Below are 26208 nucleotides of genomic sequence, written 5' to 3' on the forward strand. Positions count from 1 at the left end.
CCTCTCCTCATCAAAAATCCCTCCATACCTGGGATCGACCTAGTGAACCTTCTCTGGAATGCCTCCAATGCCAGTATCTCTTTCCTTAGATGTGGGAACCAAAACTGTTCATAGAATTTCTGAAAAGAGCTGTTTATACTCCATTCTCTTTGAAATAAATGTCACTATTCCATTTGCCTTCCTGTGCGGACCTGCTGAACTTGCATGCTAGCTTTTTGTGATTTATGCACAGGGACCTCCAAATGCTTCTGTGCTGCACTTTTCTGCAGTTTTTTTCCATTTAAATAATATTCAGCTCCTTTATTCTTCCTACCAAAGTGCATAACTTCACATTTTCCTACATTATATTCCATCTGCCAATTTTTGCCCACTCACCTATCCATCTCTAGACTAGATCATAGAATTTACAGTGCAGAAGGAAGGCATTCGGCCCATCGAGTCTGCACCGGTCCTTGGAAAGAGCACCCCACATCAGCCCACACCTCCACCCTATCCCCTTTATCCCCGTAACCCAGTAACCCAACCAAACCTTTATGGACACTAAGGGCAATTTAGCATGGCCAATCCACCTAACCTGCACATCTTTGGACCGTGGGAAGAAACTGGAGCACCCGGAGGAAACTCACGCAGAAACGGGAAGAACATGCAGACTCCACACAGACAGTGACCCAAGCCGGGAATCGAACCTGGGACCCTGGAGCTGTGAAGCAGCTGTGCTAACCGCTGTGCTGCCCTACTCTTTGTGTCGCCCTCACCACTTGCCTTCCCACCTATTTTTGCGTCATCCGCAAACTTGGCAATATTGCATTCACCTCCCTCGTCTAAGTCATTAATATATTCAGAATCATAGAATCCCTACAGTGCAGAAGGAGGTCATTCGGCCTATCAAGTATGTACCAATCCCATCGAAAGTAATCCTAACCGAGGCCCATTCCTCCGCCCTATCCAAGTAACCCCACCTAACCTTTGGACACTAAGGGGCAATTTAATAATATATAATCTTTATTGCCACAAGTGGGCTTACATTAACACTGCAATGAGGTTGCTGTGAAAAGCCCCGAGTTGCCACATTCCGGCACCTGTTCGGGTACACAGAGGGAGAATTCAGAATGTCCAAGTTACCTAACAGCGCGTCTTTCGGGACTTGTGGGAGGAAACCCACGCAGACGCGGGGAGAACGTGCAGACTCCGCACAAGCAGTGACCCAAACCGGGAATCGAACCTGGGATCAAACCTGGGACCCTGGTGCTGTGAAGCAACAGTGCTAACCACTGTGCTCCCGTGCGGCCAATCCACATAACGTGGGACTGTGGGAGGAAACCAGAGCACCCAGAGGAAATCCACGCAGACACGGGGGAACATGTAAAGTGCACAGCTACCCAAGATCGGAATTGAACCAGGGACCCTGGGGCTGTAAGACAGCAGTGCGAACCACTGTGTCACCATGGTGAGTAATTACTGTGAATAATTGTGGCCCAGCATGAATTCCTGCACACTACTAGTTACAGGTTTCCATCCTGAAAATGCTCCGCTTATTCCGACTCTCTGTCTTCTATTAGTTAGCCAATGCTCTATCCATGCTAATATAGTACCCCCAATACCAAGGGCTCTTATCTCTGCTATGAGTAGAGCTACCCAATACAAGGTCTCCACCACTTGAGCATTATCACTGCCTGCACACTGCAGCCTCACAGCGCCAAGATCCCAGGTTCGATCCCAGCTCTGGGAGTTTGCACATTCTCCCCATGTCTGCGTGGGTCTCACCCCCACAACCCAAAGATGTGCAGACAAGGTGGATTGGCCACGCTAAATTGCCTCTTAATTGGAAAAATTAATTACTCTATTTTTTTTTTTTTAATTATCACCGCCTGCAGTTGTGCAGTCCATCATTTTCTTGCTGCTCTGAAATTCTTTGAGTGTGGTTTCAAAAAATCCGACTGGCTTGGATGCGTATTCCGCATGCTTAATCTTAAAATGACGGTGAAGATTAGCAGCCTTTAAGCTTTCATTCAACAGAGCTTTCATAACACAGCACACATCATGGTAACGGTTTCCAGTGCTTGCGCAGATAAATCCCGGTTCTAAATATTTACTGCTGTATCTTCTCTGCATTTTTCGCTTACTTTTGTTATGCTGAGGTTCATTTGCTGATGCCTCACTGTCGTTTTGACCATTTGTTTGCTTTCTATTCAGCCACTGATCCATTTTGACGTTGGCGGCACCTCTCAGTTTTCTCCCTCTTTTATGATGCTCGTCTTCCACAGAATGTATATTGGAAGTCCTTGCAGGTGGAAATCTTACAAAATATTTGACTTGATATGATCTTCCACTATTTATGCTGTTAGTTTCGTTGTAGAAACCCTTGAAAAGTTTGACCTGAAATTTTGACTATTAGCCCCTAACAAACCGTCGCATGCGCAGGTGGGAGCGTCGCATGCGCAAGTGGGAGCGTCGCATGCGCAGGTGGGAGCGTCGCTCGCACAGGTGGGAGCGTCGCATGCGCAGGTGGGAGCGTCGCATGCGCAGGTGGGAGCGTCGCACGCGCAGGTGGGAGCGTCGCACGCGCAGGTGGGAGCGTCGCACGCGCAGGTGGGAGCGTCGCACGCGCAGGTGGGAGCATCGCATGCGCAGGTGGGAGCATCGCATGCGCAGGTGGGAGCGTCGCATGCGCAGGTGGGAGCGTCGCTCGCACAGGTGGGAGCGTCGCATGCACAGGTGGGAGCGTCGCATGCGCAGGTGGGAGCGTCGCATGCGCAGGTGGGAGCGTCGCACGCGCAGGTGGGAGCGTCGCACGCGCAGGTGGGAGCGTCGCATGCGCAGGTGGGAGCGTCGCACGCGCAGGTGGGAGCGTCGCATGCGCAGGTGGGAGCATCGCATGCGCAGGTGGGAGCATCGCATGCGCAAGTGGGAGCGTCGCATGCGCAGGTGGGAGCGTCGCTCGCACAGGTGGGAGCGTCGCATGCACAGGTGGGAGCGTCGCATGCGCAGGTGGGAGCGTCGCACGCGCAGGTGGGAGCGTCGCACGCGCAGGTGGGAGCGTCGCACGCGCAGGTGTGCTCTGACTGTGAGATGTGGCAGGTCCGGGAGGCTTCCAGCGTCCCGGGTGGCTTCATCTGCAGAAAGTGCACCCAACTGGAGCTCCTCACAGACCGCATGGTTCGGTTGGAGCAGCAATTGGATGCACTTAGGAGCATGCAGGTGGCGGAAAGCGTCATAGATCGCAGTTATGTAAATGTGGTCACACCCAAGGTGCAGGCAGAGAAATGGGTGACCACCAGAAAGGGCAGGCAGTCAGTGCAGGAATCCCCTGTGGTTGTCCCCCTCTCGAACAGATATACCCCTTTGGATACTGTCGGGGGGGATAGCCTATCAGGGGAAAACAGCAGCAGCCAGAGCAGTGGCACCACGGCTGGCTCTGATGTTCAGAAGGGAGGGTCAAAGCGCAGAAGAGTAATAGTAATAGGGGACTCTATAGTCAGGGGCACAGATAGGCGCTTCTGTGGACGTGAAAGAGACTCCAGGATGGTATGTTGCCTCCCTGGTGCCAGGGTCCAGGATGTCTCCGAACGGGTAGAGGGAATTCTGAAGGGGGAGGGCAAACAGGCAGAGGTCGTTGTACATATTGGTACTAACGACATAGGCAGGAAGGGGCATGAGGTCCTGCAGCAGGAGTTCAGGGAGCTAGGCAGAAAGTTAAAGGACAGGACCTCGAGGGTTGTAATCTCGGGATTACTCCCTGTGCCACGTGCCAGTGAGGCTAGAAATAGGAAGATAGAGCAGACAAACACGTGGCTAAACAGCTGGTGTAGGAGGGAGGGTTTCCGTTTTCTGGACCACTGGGAGCTCTTCCGGGGCAGGTGTGACCTGTATAAGATGGACGGGTTGCATCTAAACCGGAGAGGCATATATATCCTGGCCGCGAGGTTTGCTAGTGTCACACGGGAGGGTTTAAACTAGTATGGCAGGGGGGTGGGTACGGGAGCAATAGGTCAGAAGGTGAGAGCATTGAGGGAGAACTAGGGAATAGGGACAGTGTGGCTCTGAGGCAGAGCAGACGGGGAAAAGTTGCTGAACACAGCGGGTCTGGTGGCCTGAAGTGCATATGTTTTAATGCAAGGAGCATTACGGGTAAGGCAGATGAACTTAGAGCTTGGATTACTACTTGGAACTATGATGTTATTGCCATTACAGAGACCTGGTTGAGGGAAGGGCAGGATTGGCAGCTAAACGTTCCAGGATTTAGATGTTTCAGGCGGGATAGAGGGGGATGTAAAAGGGGAGGCGGAGTTGCGCTACTTGTTCGGGAGAATATCACAGCTATACTGCGAGAGGACACCTCAGAGGGCAGTGAGGCTATATGGGTAGAGATCAGGAATAAGAAGGGTGCAGTCACAATGTTGGGGGTATACTACAGGCCTCCCAACAGCCAGCGGGAGATAGAGGAGCAGATAGGTAGACAGATTTTGGAAAAGAGTAAAAACAACAGGGTTGTGGTGATGGGAGACTTCAACTTCCCCAATATTGACTGGGACTCACTTAGTGCCAGGGGCTTAGACGGGGCAGAGTTTGTAAGGAGCATCCAGGAGGGCTTCTTAAAACAATATGTAAACAGTCCAACTAGGGAAGGGGCGGTACTGGACCTGGTATTGGGGAATGAGCCCGGCCAGGTGGTAGATGTTTCAGTAGGGGAGCATTTCGGTAACAGTGACCACAATTCAGTAAGTTTTAAAGTACTGGTGGACAAGGATAAGAGTGGTCCGAGGATGAATGTGCTAAATTGGGGGAAGGCTAATTATGACAATATTAGGCGGGAACTGAAGAACATAGATTGGGGGCGGATGTTTGAGGGCAAATCAACATCTGACATGTGGGAGGCTTTCAAGTGTCAGTTGAAGGGAATACAGGACAGGCATGTTCCTGTGAGGAAGAAAGATAAATACGGCAATTTTCGGGAACCTTGGATGACGAGTGATATTGTAGGCCTCGTCAAAAAGAAAAAGGAGGCATTTGTCAGGGCTAAAAGGCTGGGAACAGACGAAGCATGTGTGGCATATAAGGAAAGTAGGAAGGAACTTAAGCAAGGAGTCAGGAGGGCTAGAAGGGGTCATGAAAAGTCATTGGCAAATAGGGTTAAGGAAAATCCCAAGGCTTTTTACACTTACATAAAAAGCAAGAGGGTAGCCAGGGAAAGGGTTGGCCCACTGAAAGATAGGCAAGGGAATCTATGTGTGGAGCCAGAGGAAATGGGCGAGGTACTAAATGAATACTTTGCATCAGTATTCACCAAAGAGAAGGAATTGGTAGATGTTGAGTCTGGAGAAGGGGGTGTAGATAGCCTGGGTCACATTGTGATCCAAAAAGACGAGGTGTTGGGTGTCTTAAAAAATATTAAGGTAGATAAGTCCCCAGGGCCTGATGGGATCTACCCCAGAATACTGAAGGAGGCTGGAGAGGAAATTGCTGAGGCCTTGACAGAAATCTTTGGATCCTCGCTGTCTTCAGGGGATGTCCCGGAGGACTGGAGAATAGCCAATGTTGTTCCTCTGTTTAAGAAGGGTAGCAAGGATAATCCCGGGAACTACAGGCCGGTGAGCCTTACTTCAGTGGTAGGGAAATTACTGGAGAGAATTCTTCGAGACAGGATCTACTCCCATTTGGAAGCAAATGGACGTATTAGTGAGAGGCAGCACGGTTTTGTGAAGGGGAGGTCGTGTCTCACTAACTTGATAGAGTTTTTCGAGGAGGTCACTAAGATGATTGATGCAGGTAGGGCAGTGGATGTTGTCTACATGGACTTCAGTAAGGCCTTTGACAAGGTCCCTCATGGTAGACTAGTACAAAAGGTGAAGTCACACGGGATCAGGGGTGAGCTGGCAAGGTGGATTCAGAACTGGCTAGGCCATAGAAGGCAGAGGGTAGCAATGGAGGGATGCTTTTCTAATTGGAGGGCTGTGACCAGTGGTGTTCCACAGGGATCAGTGCTGGGACCTTTGCTGTTTGTAGTATATATAAATGATTTGGAGGAAAATGTAACTGGTCTGATTAGTAAGTTTGCAGACGACACAAAGGTTGGTGGAATTGCGGATAGCGATGAGGACTGTCTGAGGATACAGCAGGATTTAGGTTGTCTGGAGACTTGGGCGGAGAGATGGCAGATGGAGTTTAATCCGGACAAATGTGAGGTAATGCATTTTGGAAGGGCTAATGCAGGTAGGGAATATACAGTGAATGGTAGAACCCTCAAGAGTATTGAAAGTCAAAGAGATCTAGGAGTACAGGTCCACAGGTCATTGAAAGGGGCAACACAGGTGGAGAAGGTAGTCAAGAAGGCATACGGCATGCTTGCCTTCATTGGACGGGGCATTGAGTATAAGAATTGGCAAGTCATGTTGCAGCTGTATAGAACCTTAGTTAGGCCACACTTGGAGTATAGTGTTCAATTCTGGTCGCCACACTACCAGAAGGATGTGGAGGCTTTAGAGAGGGTGCAGAAGAGATTTACCAGAATGTTGCCTGGTATGGAGGGCATAAGCTATGAGGAGCGATTGAATAAACTCGGTTTGTTCTCTCTGGAACGAAGGAGGTTGAGGGGCGACCTGATAGAGGTCTACAAAATTATGAGGGGCATAGACAGAGTGGATAGTCAGAGGCTTTTCCCCAGGGTAGAGGGGTCAATTACTAGGGGGCATAGGTTTAAGGTGAGAGGGGCAAGGTTTAGAGTAGATGTACGAGGCAAGTTTTTTACGCAGAGGGTAGTGGGTGCCTGGAACTCGCTACCGGAGGAGGTAGTGGAAGCAGGGACGATAGGGACATTTAAGGGGCATCTTGACAAATATATGAATAGGATGGGAATAGAAGGATACGGACCCAGGAAGTGTAGAAGATTGTAGTTTAGTCGGGCAGTATGGTCGGCGCGGGCTTGGAGGGCCGAAGGGCCTGTTCCTGTGCTGTACATTTCTTTGTTCTTTGTTCTTTGTCGCATGCGCAGGTGGGAGCATCGCATGCGCAGGTGGGAGCATCGCATGCGCAGGTGGGAGCGTCGCATGCGCAGGTGGGAGCGTCGCATGCACAGTGCTGAGTGGTGCCTTACAATTATGTCATACAAAAGTGCCACACTATTTAATTGCAGGAATTGATACCAATAATTGCGGAAATAGTTTAACAAGGATTAGTATGCTATATACGTGACACTCATTATTTGTTCTCCAGAGACATGGGGCAGTATTCTCCGATTGCCGAAATTGCGTTCGGTGATCGGCCAGAGAACCCATTTTAACGTCGAAATCGGAGGCGGCGCTGTTTTTCCGATGCTCCGCCCCCTCAAAAATGGCATACTCGAGGAGTTCGCCGCAAGCCGTCGGGACCGCCTCAGGAGGCCCTCCCCCGATGCGCCGCCACGATGGGCTGTGTCTCCGACAGCGTGAGACACGTATCCTCTCACTTTTTGTAAACCTAGCGTGGCAGCTGCGGACTGTGCCCAGCGCCGCCACAGTCAGAGCGGAAGCCGTTCCGCTGACAGGGAGCTTTCGATGGGGGCTGGGGGGACTAGTGACGGGTGGTCTGGGGGTGGTGAGGGGGGTTACAGGGGGTAGTTTTTGGCAGGCCGGGTATGTGGCCGCCACAGGCTGCCACCATGCGCAAATGCATCCATGGATCCGGCCATTCTGCGTCCATATCGGCAGGTAAAGCCAGGCTCTAAGTGGCGTGGCTGCTAGCCCCTCACCTGTCCCGGAATCGGTGAGGGTTCGGTGTTGATTTTGGTGTCGTAAATTCTCCGTTTGAGCCGGCTCATAGCTGCTTAAATGGAGAATCCAGCCCATGTTTTTCTCCTTGGACTTTTATTTTCTTCAACGGACACACAGACCACCTGAAGTACCATTGTAGACCATTAGTGGTCCACGGACCACAGGTTGGGAACCACTGTTGTGGATGGTACACACGGCTGCTATTACTCGTTGGTGGTGGCGGAATTGGATGTTTGTGGGAGGAGGAGCAATCAATCGAGCTGCTTTGTCCAAGATAGTGTCGATCTTCTTCTGTGTTGTTGGAGCTGCACTCATCCAGGCTAAAAGTCACACTCCTGATTTGTGCCATGTAGATGGTACACAGGCTTTGGGGAGTCAGGAGGTGAGTTACTTAGAATCATAGAATTCCTACAGTGCAGAAGGAGGCCATTCGGCGCATTGTGTCCGCACCTCCCTTGGAAAGAGCACCCTACCTAGGCCCAAACCCCCACCTTATCCCCGTAACCCAGTAACCCTACCTAACCTTTTGGACACTAAGGGGCAATTTAGCATGGGCAATTCACCTAACCTGCACATCTTTGGACTGTGGGAGGAAACTGGAGCACCCACACAGGCACGGGGGGAAAGTGCAATCTCCACACAGACAGTCACCCGAGGCCGGAATTGAACCTGGGTCCCTGGCGCTGTGAGGCAGCAGTGCTAATAAATGTGCCGCCATCCTGCCCCACTTGCTGCAGGATTCCTAGCTACGGACCTGCTCTTGTAGTCACAGTATTTGTATGGCCTAGTCCAGTTCAGTTTCTGGTCAATGGTAACCCCCAGGATGTTGATAGTGGGGGATTCAGCGATGGTAATGCCATTGAATGTCAAGAGGCAATGGTTAGATCCTCTCTTGTTGGACGGTAGCATTGTGGATAGCACAATTGCTTCACAGCTCCAGGGTCCCAAGTTCGATTCCGGCTTGGGTCACTGTCTGTGCGGAGTCTGCACGTCCTCCCCGTGTGTGCGTAGGTTTCCTCCGGGTGCTCCGGTTTCCTCCCACAGTCCAAAGATGTGCAGGTTAGGTGGATTGGCCATGATAAATTGCCCTTAGTGTCCAAAATTGCCCTTAGTGTTGGGTGGGGTTACTGGGTTATGGGGATAGGGTGGAGGTGTTGACTTTGGGTAGGGTGCTCTTTCCAAGAGCCGGTGCAGACTCGATGGGCTGAATGGCCTCCTTCCGCATTGTAAATTCTATGGTAAATTCTATGATAATGATCATTGCCTGACACTTGTGTGGCATGAATGTAATTTGCCGTTTGTTAGCTTTGTCTCCTTTCAAATAGTGGCTATGGGATTTTTTACACCCACCAAGAGGGCAGGCGGAATCTCGAATTAAAGTCTCATTTACATGACGGCTCCTTCAACAGTGCAGCACTCCCTCAGAGCTGAACTGAAGTCTTATCCTGGATTTTGTGCTCAATTCTCTGGATTGGAGGTACATTTGCCGGTGCTTGAGATATGGTTGGTGGTCTCTCGGAAGATGCAGTCAACCAGACTGAGAGTCATTGCCCACACTGACATGCCTGTACCACTGGACATGGCTTACTGTGACCGCGCTGCTTTATTACTTGTAAGGGTAAGTAGAGAGGAGCTATATCCTTGGTTGGAGGGAGTTGGAACAAGGGGACACAACCCTGAAAATAGAGCTAGCTGGGAGTGACATCTGGAGCACTCTCCCACAAGATAGTACCGACACGATGGATCAATTGAGAATTTCAAAACTGAGATTGATAGATCTTTTAAATAAAACCAGGAAATGCTGGAAACACTCCACTATTTGAAAGGAGGTCTGGTAGCACCCATGGACAGAGAAAGGGTTAACGTGCCGGATTTTCAGTCGGAAAGGGGCTGGCCTTTAAAAATGGGTGTGTGCGAGCCGATTCTGGGATTCCAGCTCCCATTCCCATTGGCTGCCAATTTTCGCTGATGCGAGGTAAGGGTGTCGGTGGTGAGCCCTCGCCTTGCACGCCCAACCTTCATTGCGAGAGCAGGCATTTCCAAGTTCCCGCAATTTTTGTGCAGACTCATGGTACATAGCTCCTTAGCAAGGTCGTGAAGCCGGGGCGGAATTCCCCCCCCCCAGGCCGGGTGGGAGAATCGCTGGGGCGCCGCGCGAGTCCCGCCACGCTGCCCCAGCACCCGCACGCGATTCTTCCTCCCCCCCCAACCGGCGCGGCGAGAATCACGGCTGGCCGCTGAGAGAATCGGCGTTCGCCGATTCTCCGGCCCGGATGGGCCGTGCGGCCTGCCCAACACGACGGGTTCCCGCTTGCGTCATCCACATCTGGTCGCTGCCGGCGGGAACAGCGCGGGAACGCTGGGGGGGTAGCCTGTGTGTGGGGGGGGGGGGGTGGGTTCCTGCACCGGGGGGGGGGGGGGCCTCAAAAGGGGTCTGGCCTGCGATTGCCGCCCACCGATCGGCAGGCCGGCCTCTCTGAAGGAGGACTTCCTTTCCTCCGCCGCCCTGCAAGATCCATCCAACATCTTGCGGGGCGGCCTCGGGGAGGACGGTAACCGCGCATGCGCAGGTTGACGCCGGCCAGCCCGTGCATGTGCGGGTGATGTCATTTACGCGGCCCCACTTTTACGCGGTGCCAAGGCCCGTCGCGCGTAAATGACACAACGCCGCTCCTAGCCCCCCGGGGGCGGGAGAATAGGGGGCTAGGAGCGGGCTCCGACACCGGAGTGAAACACTCCGGTTTTCACTCCGGTGTCGGGACTTAGTCTCCCAATGGGAGTATTGCGGATTCAGGAACCTTTTGAAGGGTTACTTCTAAAGTCCTTAACCATTCCCCTATGCAGTCTCCATTCCAACCCAGAACCAACTCATGTTTCACACCCACTCCCATGGTCCCTTGCAGCCCCATAGAAAATCTAGCCCCCCATACACACGCACTCTATAGCCCTTTATTGCCCCCATGCCAACTCGATACCAACTCATGCCATCCACCCACCCCAATAGTCCCTCCTACCCTCCATGCCAACTCATGGCACCTCCATGCCCATTTACCCAGTACACACTATGCGGGGAAAATAAAGGAAAATCGCCAGAGTCCCCTTTTGAGAGAGTGCTGACTGGTGGTGATTTAACCTGAGGGTCACCACACCTCAGGCAAGGGACAAAATTGAGAAGGCGAGGCCTTCAGGGAGAACCTCAGCTGGTACAGGAATTGAACCCATGCTGTTGGCATCGCTCCACATCACGAACCAGCTGTCTCTAGCCAACTGAACTAACCGGCCCCAATACACAATGTCCAGAAACAATGGCACTTAAAGTAACAACGGAACGTGTGAAACTACTGAAACACATCCATTCATAATTTTCTGAGAATAATTGGTGTTCCTGTAACTCTATAAAATGCCAGACCATTACATTATTAATAACAGAAACTTTAGGCAATTGCTACCTCTTGATCTTGTGCAAATTAACACTGAGAGATTGTCAAAAGAGATTCCCCAAAAATACTTATTGCAACCTCATAGAGATTTCAACCAAGCAGGGTGGACAATTTTCTTTCTCCAGGTGTGTAAACAAAGTTTATCAGTTTATCCGTTTATAAATCATGACTCGTCAGACATGTCTCCAGAGCAAAGATCTGGGCCAACGCTTCAGGTCATGGACTTAGTTGTTTGTTTGGTAAGGGTATTAAAGGTTACATAACCAAAGGTACATAGGGTTAAGACACAAGCAAGCCATGAAATAATCTAACCGAATGAGTGGGACAGGATGAAAAGGGCTGAATGGCCTCCTCTTACTTTCATACCCCTGCTTGTAACGAAGCAGTCGGAGGTCCTACGAATGTCATTGCTCTCCACTGTCCCAACTCCCTTTGGAGATGGAAGCCTCCACACGCATTGAGACTCTGTCACAGGAGGAATGCTCTCTTCTGCCTGCAGATGTGAGTCTGAGGGATATGAGGGCATCTCTCCTTCAGCCTGGCCCAGTAGGGCCAACGTGCAAAAAAACCCCTCTAGCTGCCCTCAGCCCCACCAGAAATAGTCTCAATGATCTTTGGCTGCCTTCCACTCTTAATGGTGAGACTTTGTGAACTTTATAGAGATGCACAGACTCCATCGACGAGCAATCCAGATACCTGGACTAATGATCGAGAGTCATGAGGTCAAATCCCACCAAGGCAGCTGGGGAATTTAAATTGAATGAATTTTAAAAAATTTAGACTGAAAAGTTGGTATCAATAATGGTGATTGTGAAACTACTAGATTACTATAAAAACCCATTTGATGCGCTCATGTTTCTGAGCAAAGGAAACCTTCCACCCTTATCTGGTTTGGACCGACACGTGACTCCAGACCCCCGGCAATGGGGTTGATTTTTACCGGCCCTAGGAAATGGCTTGAGTGCAAGCCACTCAATTATTTTCAATGTTTCCCCATGAACATCAGGCAATTAGGGATGGACACTAATTGCTGGCCTTGTTGCCAATGTCATGAAAGCTCACATCCCATGAAAGAATGAGAAAACCCTCAGCATCGGAAGCATGCAATCAAATTTGTTGCAATTAGTACTCCTGTCCTGTTGGAGCAGTAAATTATTTGATGTTCAATACTATTGCATGCCATCACGGCTGATCCTTGCATGGACCTACCTGTCCAGATGTGACTTCCCTCGTCACAACATAACTATCATCGTCTCTTTTCATGCTCGTCTTCTTCATCAGGGGTTGCTCCTTCAGCTGTACCGAAGCACCCAAAAAAAAACAGGTGAGAGAGTCGCTGTCAACATCTAACAATCTGAGGCACGGGTGATGCCTTAAAGGCAAAACCCCCGCTCAAAAGTATGTAAATAGGGGAAAGGGTGCAGAAAACTATGCCCAACCTGCAAATTATCCTCAGTGTACAATTAAAATCTTGAATTATTGACAGTAACATCGCAGGAGACATAGTGGTCCCACTCCAGAGTCATACAATCATCAAATTTACAGTGCAGAAGGAGGCCATTTGGCCCATTGAGTCGGCACTGGCCCTTTGAAACAATAATAATTGCTTATTGTCACAAGTAGGCTTCAATGAAGTTACTGTGAAAAGCCCCTAGTCACCACATTCCGGCGCCTGTTCGGAGAGGCTGGTACGGGAATTGAACCCGCGCTGCTGGCCTTGTTCTACATTACAAGCCAGCTGTTTAGCCCACTGTGCTAAACCATCACCCTATCTAAGACCACAACTCCACCCTATCACTGTAACCGAGTAACCTCAAGTAACCTTTTTTGGATACTAAGGGCAATTTAGCATAGCCAATCCATCTAACCTGCATGTCTTTGGACTGTGGGAGGAAACCTGAGCACTAAAAGCAAGGCTGACACTCCAGGTGTGGTACAGGGTGACTGTTGCACTAGTGGAGGTGCTGATTTTCAGTTGGGATATTCGACCGTTGCCCAGTCTATTCTTTCAGGTGGATGTAAAAGAACCTATGGCCATTGGTTCGAAGAAGAACAGGGTAGCTCACCCCGGTGCCATGGGTTAACATTTATCCTTACTCCACATCACTAGCACCGATTCTCTGGTCATTATCACATTGCTGTTAGTGGGAACTTGCTGTGCACAAATTGGCTGCCATGCTGTCTCCATGGCAACTGTGACTACATTTCAAAAGTGCGTCATTGGCTGTAAAGTGCTTCGCCACATGGAAGCTGCTATACAAATGCAAGTCTTTCTTTTTATAAGAATGAAGACTTTCATCTTTAATGACCCCAGGACACTTAAAATCACTTTGAAGCCTACTTTGAAAACTGTTACATTCTAGGAGTTGCAGCAGCCAATTGGCGCAAAGAAAGACTCCACACACAACAATCACCAGATAATCTTTTTCATTGATGTTGTTCAAGGAATATTGATTCAGACACTGGGAATAACTACCCCATCCTCACTCCCCTCAGCACACTACCTTCCTTCATATAATGACCACGAGAATCTTTTACATCTGCCCGAGAGGGCAGACAGTGGCCCAAGTTTAGCATCTTATCAAATGACGGCGCTGTCGACAGTGCAGCACTCCCTCAGTGCTGGTGACTGTGGTATTAAGGGTTAATGAGATGTCTAGATTGGCCACTAGAGGGAGCTACAGCTACAAGTATAAAAGGCATTGATCATTGATGCTAAGCCTTGGGGGAGAGAATAGTGCAGGAGTTCGCTCGAGACAGTCAGAAATATATGTAGTGTGAGTAAGAGCAGATCATAGTTTATAACAGTATAAAGATTAGTTGTGGATGAGCGTAGTTTATCCGTTAAGAATCAACTGTGTATTATTTAGGAGTACTGGGAGTTTAGGGGCTGGTTTAGCACAGTGGGCTAAATAGCTGGCTTGTAATGCAGAACAAGGCCAGCAGCGCGGGTTCAATTCCCGTAACGGCCTCCCCGAGCAGGCGCCGGAATGTGGCGACTAGGGACTTTTCACAGTAACTTCATTGAAGCCTACTTGTGACAATAAGCAATTATTATATTATTATTATACGAGTCGAATCGAAATTAGTAGTATGAATAAATTTATAGCTTTGTTCAAGTTCAAGCTATTTTGTGGTCTTTGCCCTGAATTTAGCAACACAAAGAACACGTGAACAGGGGAAATACGTTCTCTCCCCTGTCCCTACTGCGCTGGGAGTGTTGGCAGAGATTTCTTTTGCTGGAGTCTGTGGAGTGGGGCACACACCCACAACCTCGGGTTGCCCGCTGAGCCAAGGCTGACACCTGCAGTTGTCAGGAGCTGGAATGCAGCACGGCTGTTGGCAAAATATTTGAGCTGTTGGTCTGGTCTGGCGTTTAATTCTCATTCCCAGGTTGGCAGCTTTGACAGAATATCTGAGCAATTTGATTTCATTTCACAGTTTTCTCATATCTGATTGGCAACGTTTGGATATTTAAGCCGATCTTACATATTTAACAAACAACTGTTGGCTGCATGGCATTAAATTAAAAAGAATGCAGAGCACTAAAGCTGAAAGAGGCTATGCGTATTACTGGAGGATTTGAGAGGTACGTTCAGTCTATTTCGTTAGCATTGCTTAGAATTTCCAGCACACAAACAGGCCGTTCGGCCCAGCTACTCAGTCTAGCGATTATTCTGCAGACAAGCCTCCTCCCTCCCCTCTTGATCACATCCTACCGGCAAGTCGTCCCATCCCTTCGCCCGTCACTCCTGCGCTCGCTGACCTTCACTGGCTCCCAGTCAAGAAACGCCTCGCTTTTAAAATGCTCAGTTTTGTCCTCCGATCCCTTTGTGGTCTTGTCCCTCCCGATCTCATGAATCTCCTCCAGCTCCGCAACCCTCCAAGATCTCTGCGCCCCTCTAACCCTGGCCACCTGGTTTTACTGTAATTGTTCCACTATTGTTGGCGGCAGTGCCTTCAGCTGCCTGGGCTCTGAGCTCTGGAATTTCCCAAACCCTGCAGGGAGTCCCCCCTTGTTGTGGCTGTGTACCCGAAAATCACAACTTTAAGTGAATCATGGGATATCATGGGAATCAATGGTAAAAACAGGAGTTGGGTTCATTTCTTGCCTGGCAAAAAACAATGTACAAGTTGAAATAGTGTGCCAGACATGTGCTGCACTGTGCGGCCTGCGCTGAAATAACTTGTAAAAGAAAAATCACGAAATGTAAATAAATGCAATATACAATACTGCTCAATGAAAATAATTAAAGTACACTCACCAAAATCACAGTATTTTACATCGGCCAGGCTCTATCTAGTGGCAGATGTTGGTCAGGGCAGGTAGCAGCTGAAATCCTAACTACCTGCACCGACCAACATCTGCCAATAGATGTAGTCCAGAGGAGGCAGGCGCGGAGCCAGGAGCAGCAGGAAGAGACCCTGAGGACTAAGGTAAAAATAGAGGGGAGGGAGGGGTAGGTGGCAGCGGGAGGAAGACGGGCTGATGGCTGTGCTGCGGGAAAGGCCATGTGAGCAGGCAGGCAGGCAGTTTCCGCCTGCAGAAAAGGGAGTCTGTACCAAACATTAGACTTCCCCCAATTTAGCATATTCACCCTAGGACCACTCTTATCCTTGTCCACCAGCACTTTAAAACTTACTGAATTGTGGTCACTGTTCCCGAAATGCTCCCCTACTGAAACTTCTACCACCTGGCCAAGCTCATTCCCCAATACCAGGTCCAGTACAGCCCCTTCCCTAGTTGGACTATCTACATATTATTTTAAGAAGCCTCCCTGGATGCTCTTACAAACTCTGCCCCGTCCAAGCCCCTACCTTGTTAGCGATGTTAAAGTGGAACGGTGTTAAGTGGGTCGACATTAGTGGCTTTGCTGCCATAGCTCCGGGGAAGTATATGGGGAGCCTGGTAGTGCAATCGATGGTTAAGGTGTGGAACCAGTTGAGGAGGTATTTTAAATTGGGAGAGGATGTCGGTGTTGACGTCACTTTGCGGGAACCATAGGGTCAAGCTGGGGGAGAGAGACGGGATGTATGGGAAATGGAGGGAGGCGGGAATGGACTGGGGTAGGGTCTTGTTCTCAGAAGGGAAGTTTGTGGGTCTTGACGAGCTGCGGGAGAGGTTTGAGTTGGCGAGGGCAATGAGTTTAGGTATATGCAGGTGCGGGACTTTACGCAGAAGGAGTAGAGGGTGTTTCCCAAGCTGCCGTAGTACACACTGTTGGAGCAACTGCTGCTCCCGGATGAGTTGGGGAAGGCTGGATTGGAGATATATACAAGTGGTTGGGGGAGCAGGGCGGGGTGATAAGGAGCAAGAGTAAATGGGAGGAGAAGTTGGGGGGCGGGTGAAATAGGTTGGGGCCTGTGGAGTGAGGCGATGCAGCGGGTGAACTCAAACACCCCCTGCGTGAGGATGAGCTTCAGTTCAGGATGGTGAACAGGGCACACGAGAAGCGTGGGCGGCGGCTGGTGAATCATGCTCACATGTTCTGGGGTTGCGAGAAGCTGGGAGGTGGTGTTTGAGATGCTTTCGAAGATGATGAGGGTGGAGGTCAAGCCAGACGCTATGTGGTGATACACCACTGTACTTCCCCAGCATTGTACATAGTTATATATTAGTTCTGTGTAACGTGGCCCTGTAATCCTGTGTATGGTACTGTGTATTGTACTGTAGCTCTGTAGAGGTTCGGTCACCTGTATGTAACCTGACCTGGCCACGGAGAGCTCTGCCTTGGCCACTCCCCCGGGAGTTAGGTATAAGACCCAGCTTCTGAGACCGGACCCATTTTGTCTGGGTCGTCTGTGTCGGGTAAGCATCCTATGTCGTGTATTAAAGCCTTGGTTAAAGTCTCACATGTCTTTGTGGTTCTTGACTCTTAGTGCATCACCCTATGGTGGTGATTTTTAGGATCTCGGAAGTGCCGGAGCTTCTGGAGGTAAAGGGGGCCGATGTTGTGGCCTCCGCCTCTCTAATTGCCCGGCGACGAATCCTGTTAAATTGGAGGTCAGACACGTCACCGCGGTCTTGGGATGACTTTCTCTGGTTGGAGAAGATTAAGTTCGAGTTGAGGGGGGTCAGAGGTGGGCTTCGAGTTGCGGTGGGGGTCGCTCATGATGCAGTTTGAGGAGTTGTTCGTCGCAGGGGAGGGCAGGTGGAGGAGGGGGAGGGGATAAAAGGGGGAAATTGTACAAACCGTGGACTGTGATTTCATGGACTGTGTATTTTGTGTTTTGCTGTTGTTACATGTGTTTGGATTAAAATGCCTTGCAAAAACAGTGGGTTGACATTAGGTAAGGACTTGCCGCTTTTGCCTCTTTCTTTAGGACGCTTGTTAAAACCTGCCCCTTTGACCAAGCTTTTGGTCACCTGTACTAATGTCTATTCACATGTTTCAGTGTCAGTTTCTACTTGATAACAATCCTTTGAATTACCTTGGCGGGGATGGGGGGGGGAGGTTGTTACATTAGAGGGGCTGCTTTAGCACAGGGCTAAATCGCTGGCTTTGAAAGCAGACCCAGGCAGGCCAGCAGCACGGTTCAATTCCCGTACCAGCCTCCCCGAACAGGCGCCGGAATGTGGCGACTAGGGGCTTTTCACAGTAACTTAATTTGAAGGCTACTTGCGACAAAAAGCGATTTTCATTTAATTTCATAGAGGTGCTGTATAAATTCAAGTTGTTGTTGTTCTCTTCTCTCTCATTTGCAACCCTCAAGCTCCTTAAATGCATCTCTGTTACTCCCCTCGATTACTCCCTGGGAACGATTTACACATTCTCACCACTCTCTGGGTAAAGAGGTTTCTCTTAAATTCCCTATCGGATTTATTGGCAATTAGTGATATGTTCTCCTGCACACGTGCAAACCTCAAAGCAAAAAGCAGTAAGACAATTAATCACCTTCACATACTCATGATGCTGTTGCTCCAACGTTTCAAGATTTTGAGTGAGGTAAGCTGTAAAATATAAGCAGGTTTTAGAAGATGCCCCAGAGGGGTTGATGCCCAGCCCGGCTTCACACTGAACATAGAACATACAGTGCAGAAGGAGGCCATTCGGCCTATCGAATCTGCACCGACCCACTTAAACTCTCACTTCCACCCTATCCCCATAACCCAATAACCCCTCCTAACCTTTTTGGACACTAAGGGTAATTTAGCATAACCAAACCACCTAACCTGCACATCTTTGGACTGTGGGAGGAAACCGGAGCACCCGGAGGAAACCCACGCAGACACGGGGAGAACGTGCAGACTCCACCATGACAGTGACCCAGCGGGGAATCGAACCAAGGATTCTGGCGCTGTGAAGCCACAATGCTATCCACTGTGCTACCGTGCTACTGTGCAACCGGAAGGTCATTGGCTCTGCTCACTGATCTGGGAGAGGCCAAATAAATGAGCCGTGATTTCCACTCTGGATCGCCAACTAGCAATTCTGAATTCAGTTGTTAAAGAATTACTGAGTTAAAACTGCAGTGTCAGTAAAAATTCGGCATGTCTGCATCAGCTCTCACAAACTTCTACAGATGTGCGGTAGAGAGCATCCTATCCGGCTGCATCACAGCTTGGTATGGCAACTGCTCGGCCTAAGATCGCAAGAAACTGCAGAGTGTGGTGAATTCAGCCCAACGCATCACACAAACCTGCCACCCCCACGTTGATTCTGTCTACACCTCCCGGTACCACAGGAAGGCAGGCAGCATTGTCAGAGACCCCTCCCACCCAGGCATTGCCTTCTTCCAGACTCTTCCATCAGGCAGAAGGTACAGAACTCTGAAGACTCGCACATCCAGACATAGGAACAGCTTCTTCCCCACAGCTACAAGACTCCTCAACGACTCCCCCTCGGACTGATCTGTTCCCTGTAAGAACACTATTCACGACGCCCTATGCTGCTCTTGTTTGGCCCCTTGTTCCGCACTGTAGCCAATCACTATTTGTTGATGTACCATTTGTCGATGTTCTCTGTCGATTAATCTTTTGTCTACTTTGTACGTACTGTGTACGTTCCCTTGGCCGCAGAAAAATACTTTTCACTGTACTTCGGTACATGTGACAATAAATAAATATCAATCAATCACAAAGCTGTTAGATTGATGCAAAATCCCCACTGGCCCCTTTAGGGGGTAGGAAATCTCCCGTCCCGGCCATTATGTGACTCCAGTCCCACACCCACACAGCTGACCCTCGAGGGGCCTGCGATGTGGTCCAGCAAAGCCACTCTGCGGAGCTGTAACTGTAGCAGGACCCAGTCTACCAACGTCAGCCCAGGGCAGCCAAGGCGCCAGGCAGCAAATGCCGGCCTGAGATTTAATTCCCAAAAGGTGGTCGACCACTGAATCAACCAAACCATTGATTGTCTGGCACAGGATTGCTCGCCAGGCCCCGGTGAGAATTGCTGGGGGAGTGAATTCATCATGATTGTTGCTTAAAGAAAGAATAAATTCACATTTCTGTAGTGCCTTTCATGGTGCCAGACACTCCCAAGGTGCTTTACAGCCAATGAAGTACTTTTAAAGTGTAATTACTGTTGTAATGTACGACACACGGCAGCCAATTTTTGCACAGCACTGTGGTCAGATCATGGAGTTAAAGAGGTGTGCAGCACAGAAAAGGCCCTTCAGCCATCACGTCTGCACCGGTCAAAAACAACCACCTAACTATTCTAATCCCATTGTCCACCACTTGGACCGTAGTCTTGTCTGCCTGGGCATCGCAAGTCCACATCTAAGTAATTCTTAAATGTTATGAGGGTCTCTGCCCCCACCACCCTTTCAGGCAGTGAGTTCCAGACTCCCACCACCCTCTGCGTGAAGAGGTTTTTCCTCACACCCCCTCCTTCCCCTGACTTTAAATCTACGCCCCCTGGTCATTGATCCCTCCATCAAGGGGAAACGTTTCTTCCTGTCTATCTATGCCCCTCATCATTTCGCGCATCTCAAACACGTCCCCCCTCAGCCTCCTATGCTCCAAGGAAAACAACCCCAGTCTATCCAATCTCTCTTCACAACTAAAACTCTCCAGCCCAGGCAACATCCTGGTAAATCTCCTCTGCACCCTCTCTAGTGCTATCACATCCCTCCTACAATGTGGATTCCAGAACTGCGCAAATACTCTAGCTGTGGCCAATAAAGGCAAGTATACCATAAGCCTTCTTAACCACTGCTTTGCTACCTTAAGGGATCAGTGTACATGCGCACCAAGGTCCCTCTAATCCTCTGTGTTTTATAGGGTCCTAGAACATAGAACATACAGTGTAGAAGGAGGCCATTCAGCCCATCGAGTCTGCACCGACCCACTTTAAGCCCTCACTTCCACCCTATCCCCATAACCCAATAACCCCTCCTAACTTTTTGGACACTAAAGGCGATTTATCATGGCCAATCCACCTAATCTGCACGTCTTTGGACTGCGGGAGGAAACCGGAGCACCCGGAGGAAACCCACGCAGACACGGGGAGGATGTGCAGACTCCGCACAGACAGTGAACCAGCGGGGAATTGAACCTGAGAGCCTGGTGCTGTGAAGCTACAGTGCTAGCCACTTGTGCTAACGGTCCTGCTGTTTATCATGGGCTGAATTCTTACCCGCTGGGATTCTCCATTTTGCCGGCAGCACGGGGGTTTCCCAACGGCGTGGGGCTGCCCCACAATGGGAAATCCCATTGACCAGCCGGCAAAACGGAGAATCTGGTGCGGCGGGATGGAGAAACTCGCCCAGTGTATTCCCTTGCCTTGTTTGTCCTGCCCAAGTGCACCACCTCACACATATGAGGAAATGGCTGAGGAACTGAGCAGGTTTTTTGGGTCGGTCTTCACAGTGGAAGACACAAATAACATGCCAGTGACTGATGGAAATGAGGCTATGACAGGTGAGGACCTGGAGAGGATTGATATCACCAAGGAGGTAGTGATGGGCAAGCTAATGGGGCTAAAGGTAGACAAGTCTCCTGGCCCTGATGGAATGCATCCCAGAGTGCTAAAAGAGATGGCTAGGGAAATTGCAAATGCACTAGTGATAATTTACCAAAATTCACTAGACTCTGGGGTGGTCCCGGCGGATTGGAAATTAGCAAACGTGACACCACTGTTTAAAAAAGGAGGTAGGCAGAAAGCGGGTAATTATAGGCCAGTGAGCTTAACTTCGGTAGTAGGGAAGAAATGGCGAGGCATCTGGATGGAAATTGTCCCATTGGGCAGACGCAGCATGGGTTCATAAAGGGCACGTCGTGCCTAACTAATTGAGTGGAATTTTTTGAGGACATTAACAGTGCGGTAGATAACGGGGAGCCAATGGATGTGGTATATCTGGATTTCCAGAAAGCCTTTGACAAGGTGCCACACAAAAGGTTGTTGCATCAGATAAAGGTGCGTGGCATTAAGAGGAAAGTAGTAGCATGGATAGAGGATTGGTTAAATAATAGAAAGCAAAGAGTGGGGATTAATGGGTGTTTCTCTGGTTGGCAATCAGTAGCTAGTGGTGTCCCTCAGGGATCAGTGTTGGGCCCACAACTGTTCACAATTTACATAGATGATTTGGAGTTGGGGACCAAGGGCAATGTGTCCAAGTTTGCAGACGACACTAAGATAAGTGGTAAAGCAAAAAGGCAGAGGATACTGGAAGTCTGCAGAGGGATTTGGAGAGGCTAAGTGAATGGGCTAGGGTCTGGCAGATGGAATACAATGTTGACAAATGTGAGGTTATCCATTTTGGTAGGAATAACAGCAAAAGGGATTATTATTTAAATGATAAAATATTAAAACATGCTGCTGTGCAGAGAGACCTGGGTGTGCTGAGTCGCAGAAAGTTGGTTTTCAGGTGCAACAGGTGATTAAGAAGGCAAATGGAATTTTGTCCTTCATTGCTAGAGGGATGGAGTTTAAGACTAAGGAGGTTATGCTGCAATTGTATAAGGTGTTAGTGAGGCCACACCTGGAGTATTGTGTTCAGTTTTGGTCTCCTTACTTGAGAAAGGACGTACTGGCACTGGAGGGTGTGCAGAGGAGATTCACTAGGTTAATCCCAGAGCTGAAGGGGTTGGATTATGAGGAGAGGTTGAGTAAACTGGGACTGTACTCGTTGGAATTTAGAAGGATGAGGGGGGATCTTATAGAAACATATAAGATTATGAAGGGAATAGATAGGATAGATGCGGGCAGGTTGTTTCCACTGGCGGGTGAAAGCAGAACTAGGGTGCATAGCCTCAAAATAAGTGGAAGTAGATTTAGGACTGAGTTTAGGAGGAACTTCTTCACCCAAAGGGTTGTGAATCTATGGAATTCCTTGCCCAGTGAAGCAGTAGAGGCTCCTTCATTAAATGTTTTTAAGATAAAGATCGATAGTTTTTTGAAGAATAAAGGGATTAAGGGTTATGGTCTTCGAGCCGGAAAGTGGAGCTGAGTCCACAAAAGATCAGCCATGATCTCATTGAATGGTGGAGCAGGCTCGAGGGGCCAGATGGCCTACTCCTGCTCCTAGTTCTTATATCTGGGTTGAATTCCATTTGCCACAGATCAGCCCATCTGACCAACCCGTCTATATCCTCCTGCGATCGATGGCCACCCTCCTCACTATTCACCACCCCACCAATTTTTGTATCATTCGCGAACTGACTGATCAACCCTCCTACATTCATGTCTAATGAATGGGCGCCACGGTAGCACAGTGGTTAGCACTATTGCTTCACAGCGCCAGGGACCTAGGTTCGACTCCCAGCTTGGGTCACTGTCTGTGCGGAGACTGCACGTTCTCCCCGTGTCTGCGTGGGTTTCCTCCGGGTGTTCCAGTTTCCTTCCACAAGTCCCGAAAGACGTGCTATTAGGTGAATTGGGGTTAACAAGGAAAGGTGGAGGCAGAGTGGGTGGGGGGACAGGGTAGGGAGGGTGGGTTGTGGTTGTTGGTTACTTATTTAGTTATGATGTGATCTCCTGTTTGTTTTCTTTTTGGTCTTGGCTGTGGTTGTGTTTCATGTATTTTATAAATGCCTTAATAAAAATATTTATTTTTTAAAAAAGTTGGCCAGACATGACCTCCCCTTAACAAAACCATTGTCGATTAATCCCTGCCTCTCCAAATGCAACTTAATTTGGTCTCTCAGAATTAATTCCAATAGTTTTCCCACCACTGAGGTTAGACTGTCCCTCTTTTAATGATTTAGTTGAGGGATAACTATTGGCAGTTTTCCGGAGCACCCGGAGGAAACCCACGGAGACACAGGGAGAAAGTACAAACTCCACACAGACAGTCACCTGAGGCCGGAATCGAACCTGGGAGCCTGGAGCTGTGAGGCAGCAGTGCTAACCACTGTGCCGCCGTACTGCCCTGCCTCAATCCTGCACTGGCGTGTTTAGACTAGATTTTGTGTTCAGGTTTCTGCAGTTGAACTTATAGGCACAACTTTCCAACTGATTATTAGCAATATGAAACCCAATCCTGCTAACTAAATCAACTAAAAGTAAGAATAAACTGATGCTGGCTTTTCACGTTTGTTACAAAGCCAAATGTGGGATCTTGCTGTTCGTAGATTGGTGCTCCGTTTCCTACATTACAGCAGGGACTTCACTCACTGCAAACCCCCTTTGGGCCAGACTCAGTTTCTCAAAGGTGCTAAATATCAGCAAGAGTTTCTCGCTTTTATTCAGGCCTGAGTCAGGCTTCCACGGCTCAGGATTTGTACGTTATGGCTTTGGAAGTGGAAGGCTCTGGGTTAATCTTAAGTGCCATTGGTGCTGCCAATGAAGCAACATGGTAACTGGCATCAGATGGTGTAGCAATGTGCCATTCCGAGCTGATCCGATTCCTGGTCTGAGCTCATTTCAGCCAGGATGACAATACCTGATACTCGGCAACTCCAAGCCACAGAAAATAATGAACCAGGATTTCTGCTCCTGAATGTTATCCAGTGAGCCTTGTTGGCACAGCTGTGAAGCCCTGTACAGTCAAATAACTGACTAGCCTTCACTGCCTAAGCTTGTTAAGTAATGGGTTAAGAGACATTGCAATTAGTTGTCTCATTTATGTTAAGTATCCATTAATTGACACTGATATGTAAAGGGACTTCAGGTGGCCTCTGTCAGGTGGTGTGTTGTTAAGAGTTTTGTGCAGAGGCTGTGGAAGTGAAATAAATGGTGTTTTGGTGAAAAGGAACAAGAACTTTAGACTCTTCATATCACAGCAACTAAAACGGCTAACAAAGCTGCATATAGAATCATAGAATTCCTACAGTGCAGAAGGAGACCATTCGGACCATCGAGTCTGCACTGACTCTCTTAAAGAGCACTCTCCCCCACCTTGTCCCCATAACCCCAGTTAAACTACACAACGTTGGACACAAAGGGGCAATTTAGCGCGGCCAATGCACCTAACCCGCACATCATTGGATTGTGGGTGGAAACCGGAGCACCCGGAGGAAACCGGAGCAGACACGGGGAGGACGTGCAGACTCCTCACAGACAGTGACCCAAGGCCGGGAATCGAACCTCCGACCCTGGACGCTGTGAAGCAGCAGTGCTAACCACTGCCGGAGGCACATAAATGACTGCTGGGACGAGAGTGCTTTTTCAATGCCAACACCAGTGAAGAAATATATATAAACATATTTTTCAATCTTTTACAGGATGTGAATGTCGCTAAATGGGCCAGCATTTATTGTCCATCCCTATTTGACCTTGAGAAGTTGGTGGTGAGCTGCCTTCTCGAACAGCCACAGTCCGCGTGGTGTAGGTACGCCCACAGTGCTGTTAGGGAAGGAGTGCCAGGATTTTGACCCAGCGACAATGCTTCAAAAGCTCGGAGGTGAGGCCGTGACTTACCAGAGATGGATGTTCCACATGGAATAGAGTCAATGGAACCGTGGCTGCTGGCTTGAATGCTTAAACATGGGGTGGCATGATACATGATGGGCTGAACCACGAAGGTAAATTCACCAATCTCTTTTCCTGTCTCGGAAATCGCCACCAGCGAGTCTCTGAAAAAAATCTTCTGTATTTCCTCTGGCACTGAAACACACATCGCCACAAAAATCAGCAGAGTTATTACAAACGGGCAGCGCTGTGCCCTTCCACCCCTGGGATCTGAATATAGTTGTGGCCCCGACTGATGCAACAACAACTTGCCTTTATGTAGGGCCTTTAACATCATTTTTTAAAAGTCCCAAGCTGCTTCAGAGGAACGTAACTGGATCAATTTTGGCACCAGGCCACTTAAGGGGAAACTCTGGTTTGGAATCTGGTTTGTGAAGTAAAAGCAGCAAAATACTGCAGATGCTGGGAATCTGAAATAAAGACTGAACGTGCTGGAAATACGCAGCAGGAATGGCAGCATCTGTGGAGAGAGAATCTGTGTTCACATTTCAAATCCGATATGACTCATACATCATCTGTTTCTCTCTCCACATTTGCTGTCAGACATGCCATGTTTTAAAAAGTGTCTCAAAAGGAGAAGAGCGACAACTGAAGAAACATGCTGTTTGATTTGACGACCTATTAATATGGCTCAATTATGCTTGCTTGAAGTGACGCACATTCATATACAGGGACCCTGCAAACAAAAGGAATATGTTCAAGCCTTGTACCTTTTTTTCAATTACCTAAGAATTTGCGGAGCTCATAGTTCCCTGTTGCTTTTTTTCCCCTTTATTCATTCATGGGATGTGGGCGTCGCTGGCCACGCCAGCATTTGTTGCCCATCCCTGAGGGCATTGTTGGAGTTACATGTAGGCCAGACCGGGTAAGGATGGCAGATTTCCTTCCCTAAGGACATTAGTGAGCCAGATGGGTTTTTACAACAATTGACAATGGTTTCATGGTCGCCATTCGACTTTTAATTCCAGGTGTGTTATTGAATTCAAATTCCACCATCTGCCCTGGTGGGATTCAAACCCATGTCCCCAGAGTATTACTTTGGGTCTCTGGATCCTAGTCCAGTGACAATACCAGTACGCCACTGCCTCCCCTCCACGGCAACATTTCAACCAATTAGAGTTGACTTGCCAACCAATCGGTACCTTTTCCTCCTGTAGTATATAC

The 26208-nt window shown here is 49.1% G+C and overlaps 1 protein-coding gene across 1 annotated transcript in view; it reads right to left on the bottom strand.

The window, feature by feature from the left end:
• catip (ciliogenesis associated TTC17 interacting protein) overlaps positions 1 to 26208 on the bottom strand; it is an 83898-nt gene that overhangs the window by 26656 nt on the left and 31034 nt on the right. The window contains exons 3-5 of the mRNA XM_072468990.1: positions 24994 to 25179; positions 18082 to 18137; positions 12395 to 12481 (exon numbers count right to left, since the gene is read on the bottom strand). Of these exons, the coding sequence (XP_072325091.1) occupies positions 12395 to 12481; positions 18082 to 18137; positions 24994 to 25179 (329 nt within the window). The remainder of the gene's footprint in view (positions 1 to 12394; positions 12482 to 18081; positions 18138 to 24993; positions 25180 to 26208) is intronic.

This window comes from Scyliorhinus torazame, chromosome 2, assembly GCF_047496885.1.
Source record: "Scyliorhinus torazame isolate Kashiwa2021f chromosome 2, sScyTor2.1, whole genome shotgun sequence".
NCBI classification, from domain to species: Eukaryota; Metazoa; Chordata; class Chondrichthyes; order Carcharhiniformes; family Scyliorhinidae; genus Scyliorhinus; species Scyliorhinus torazame.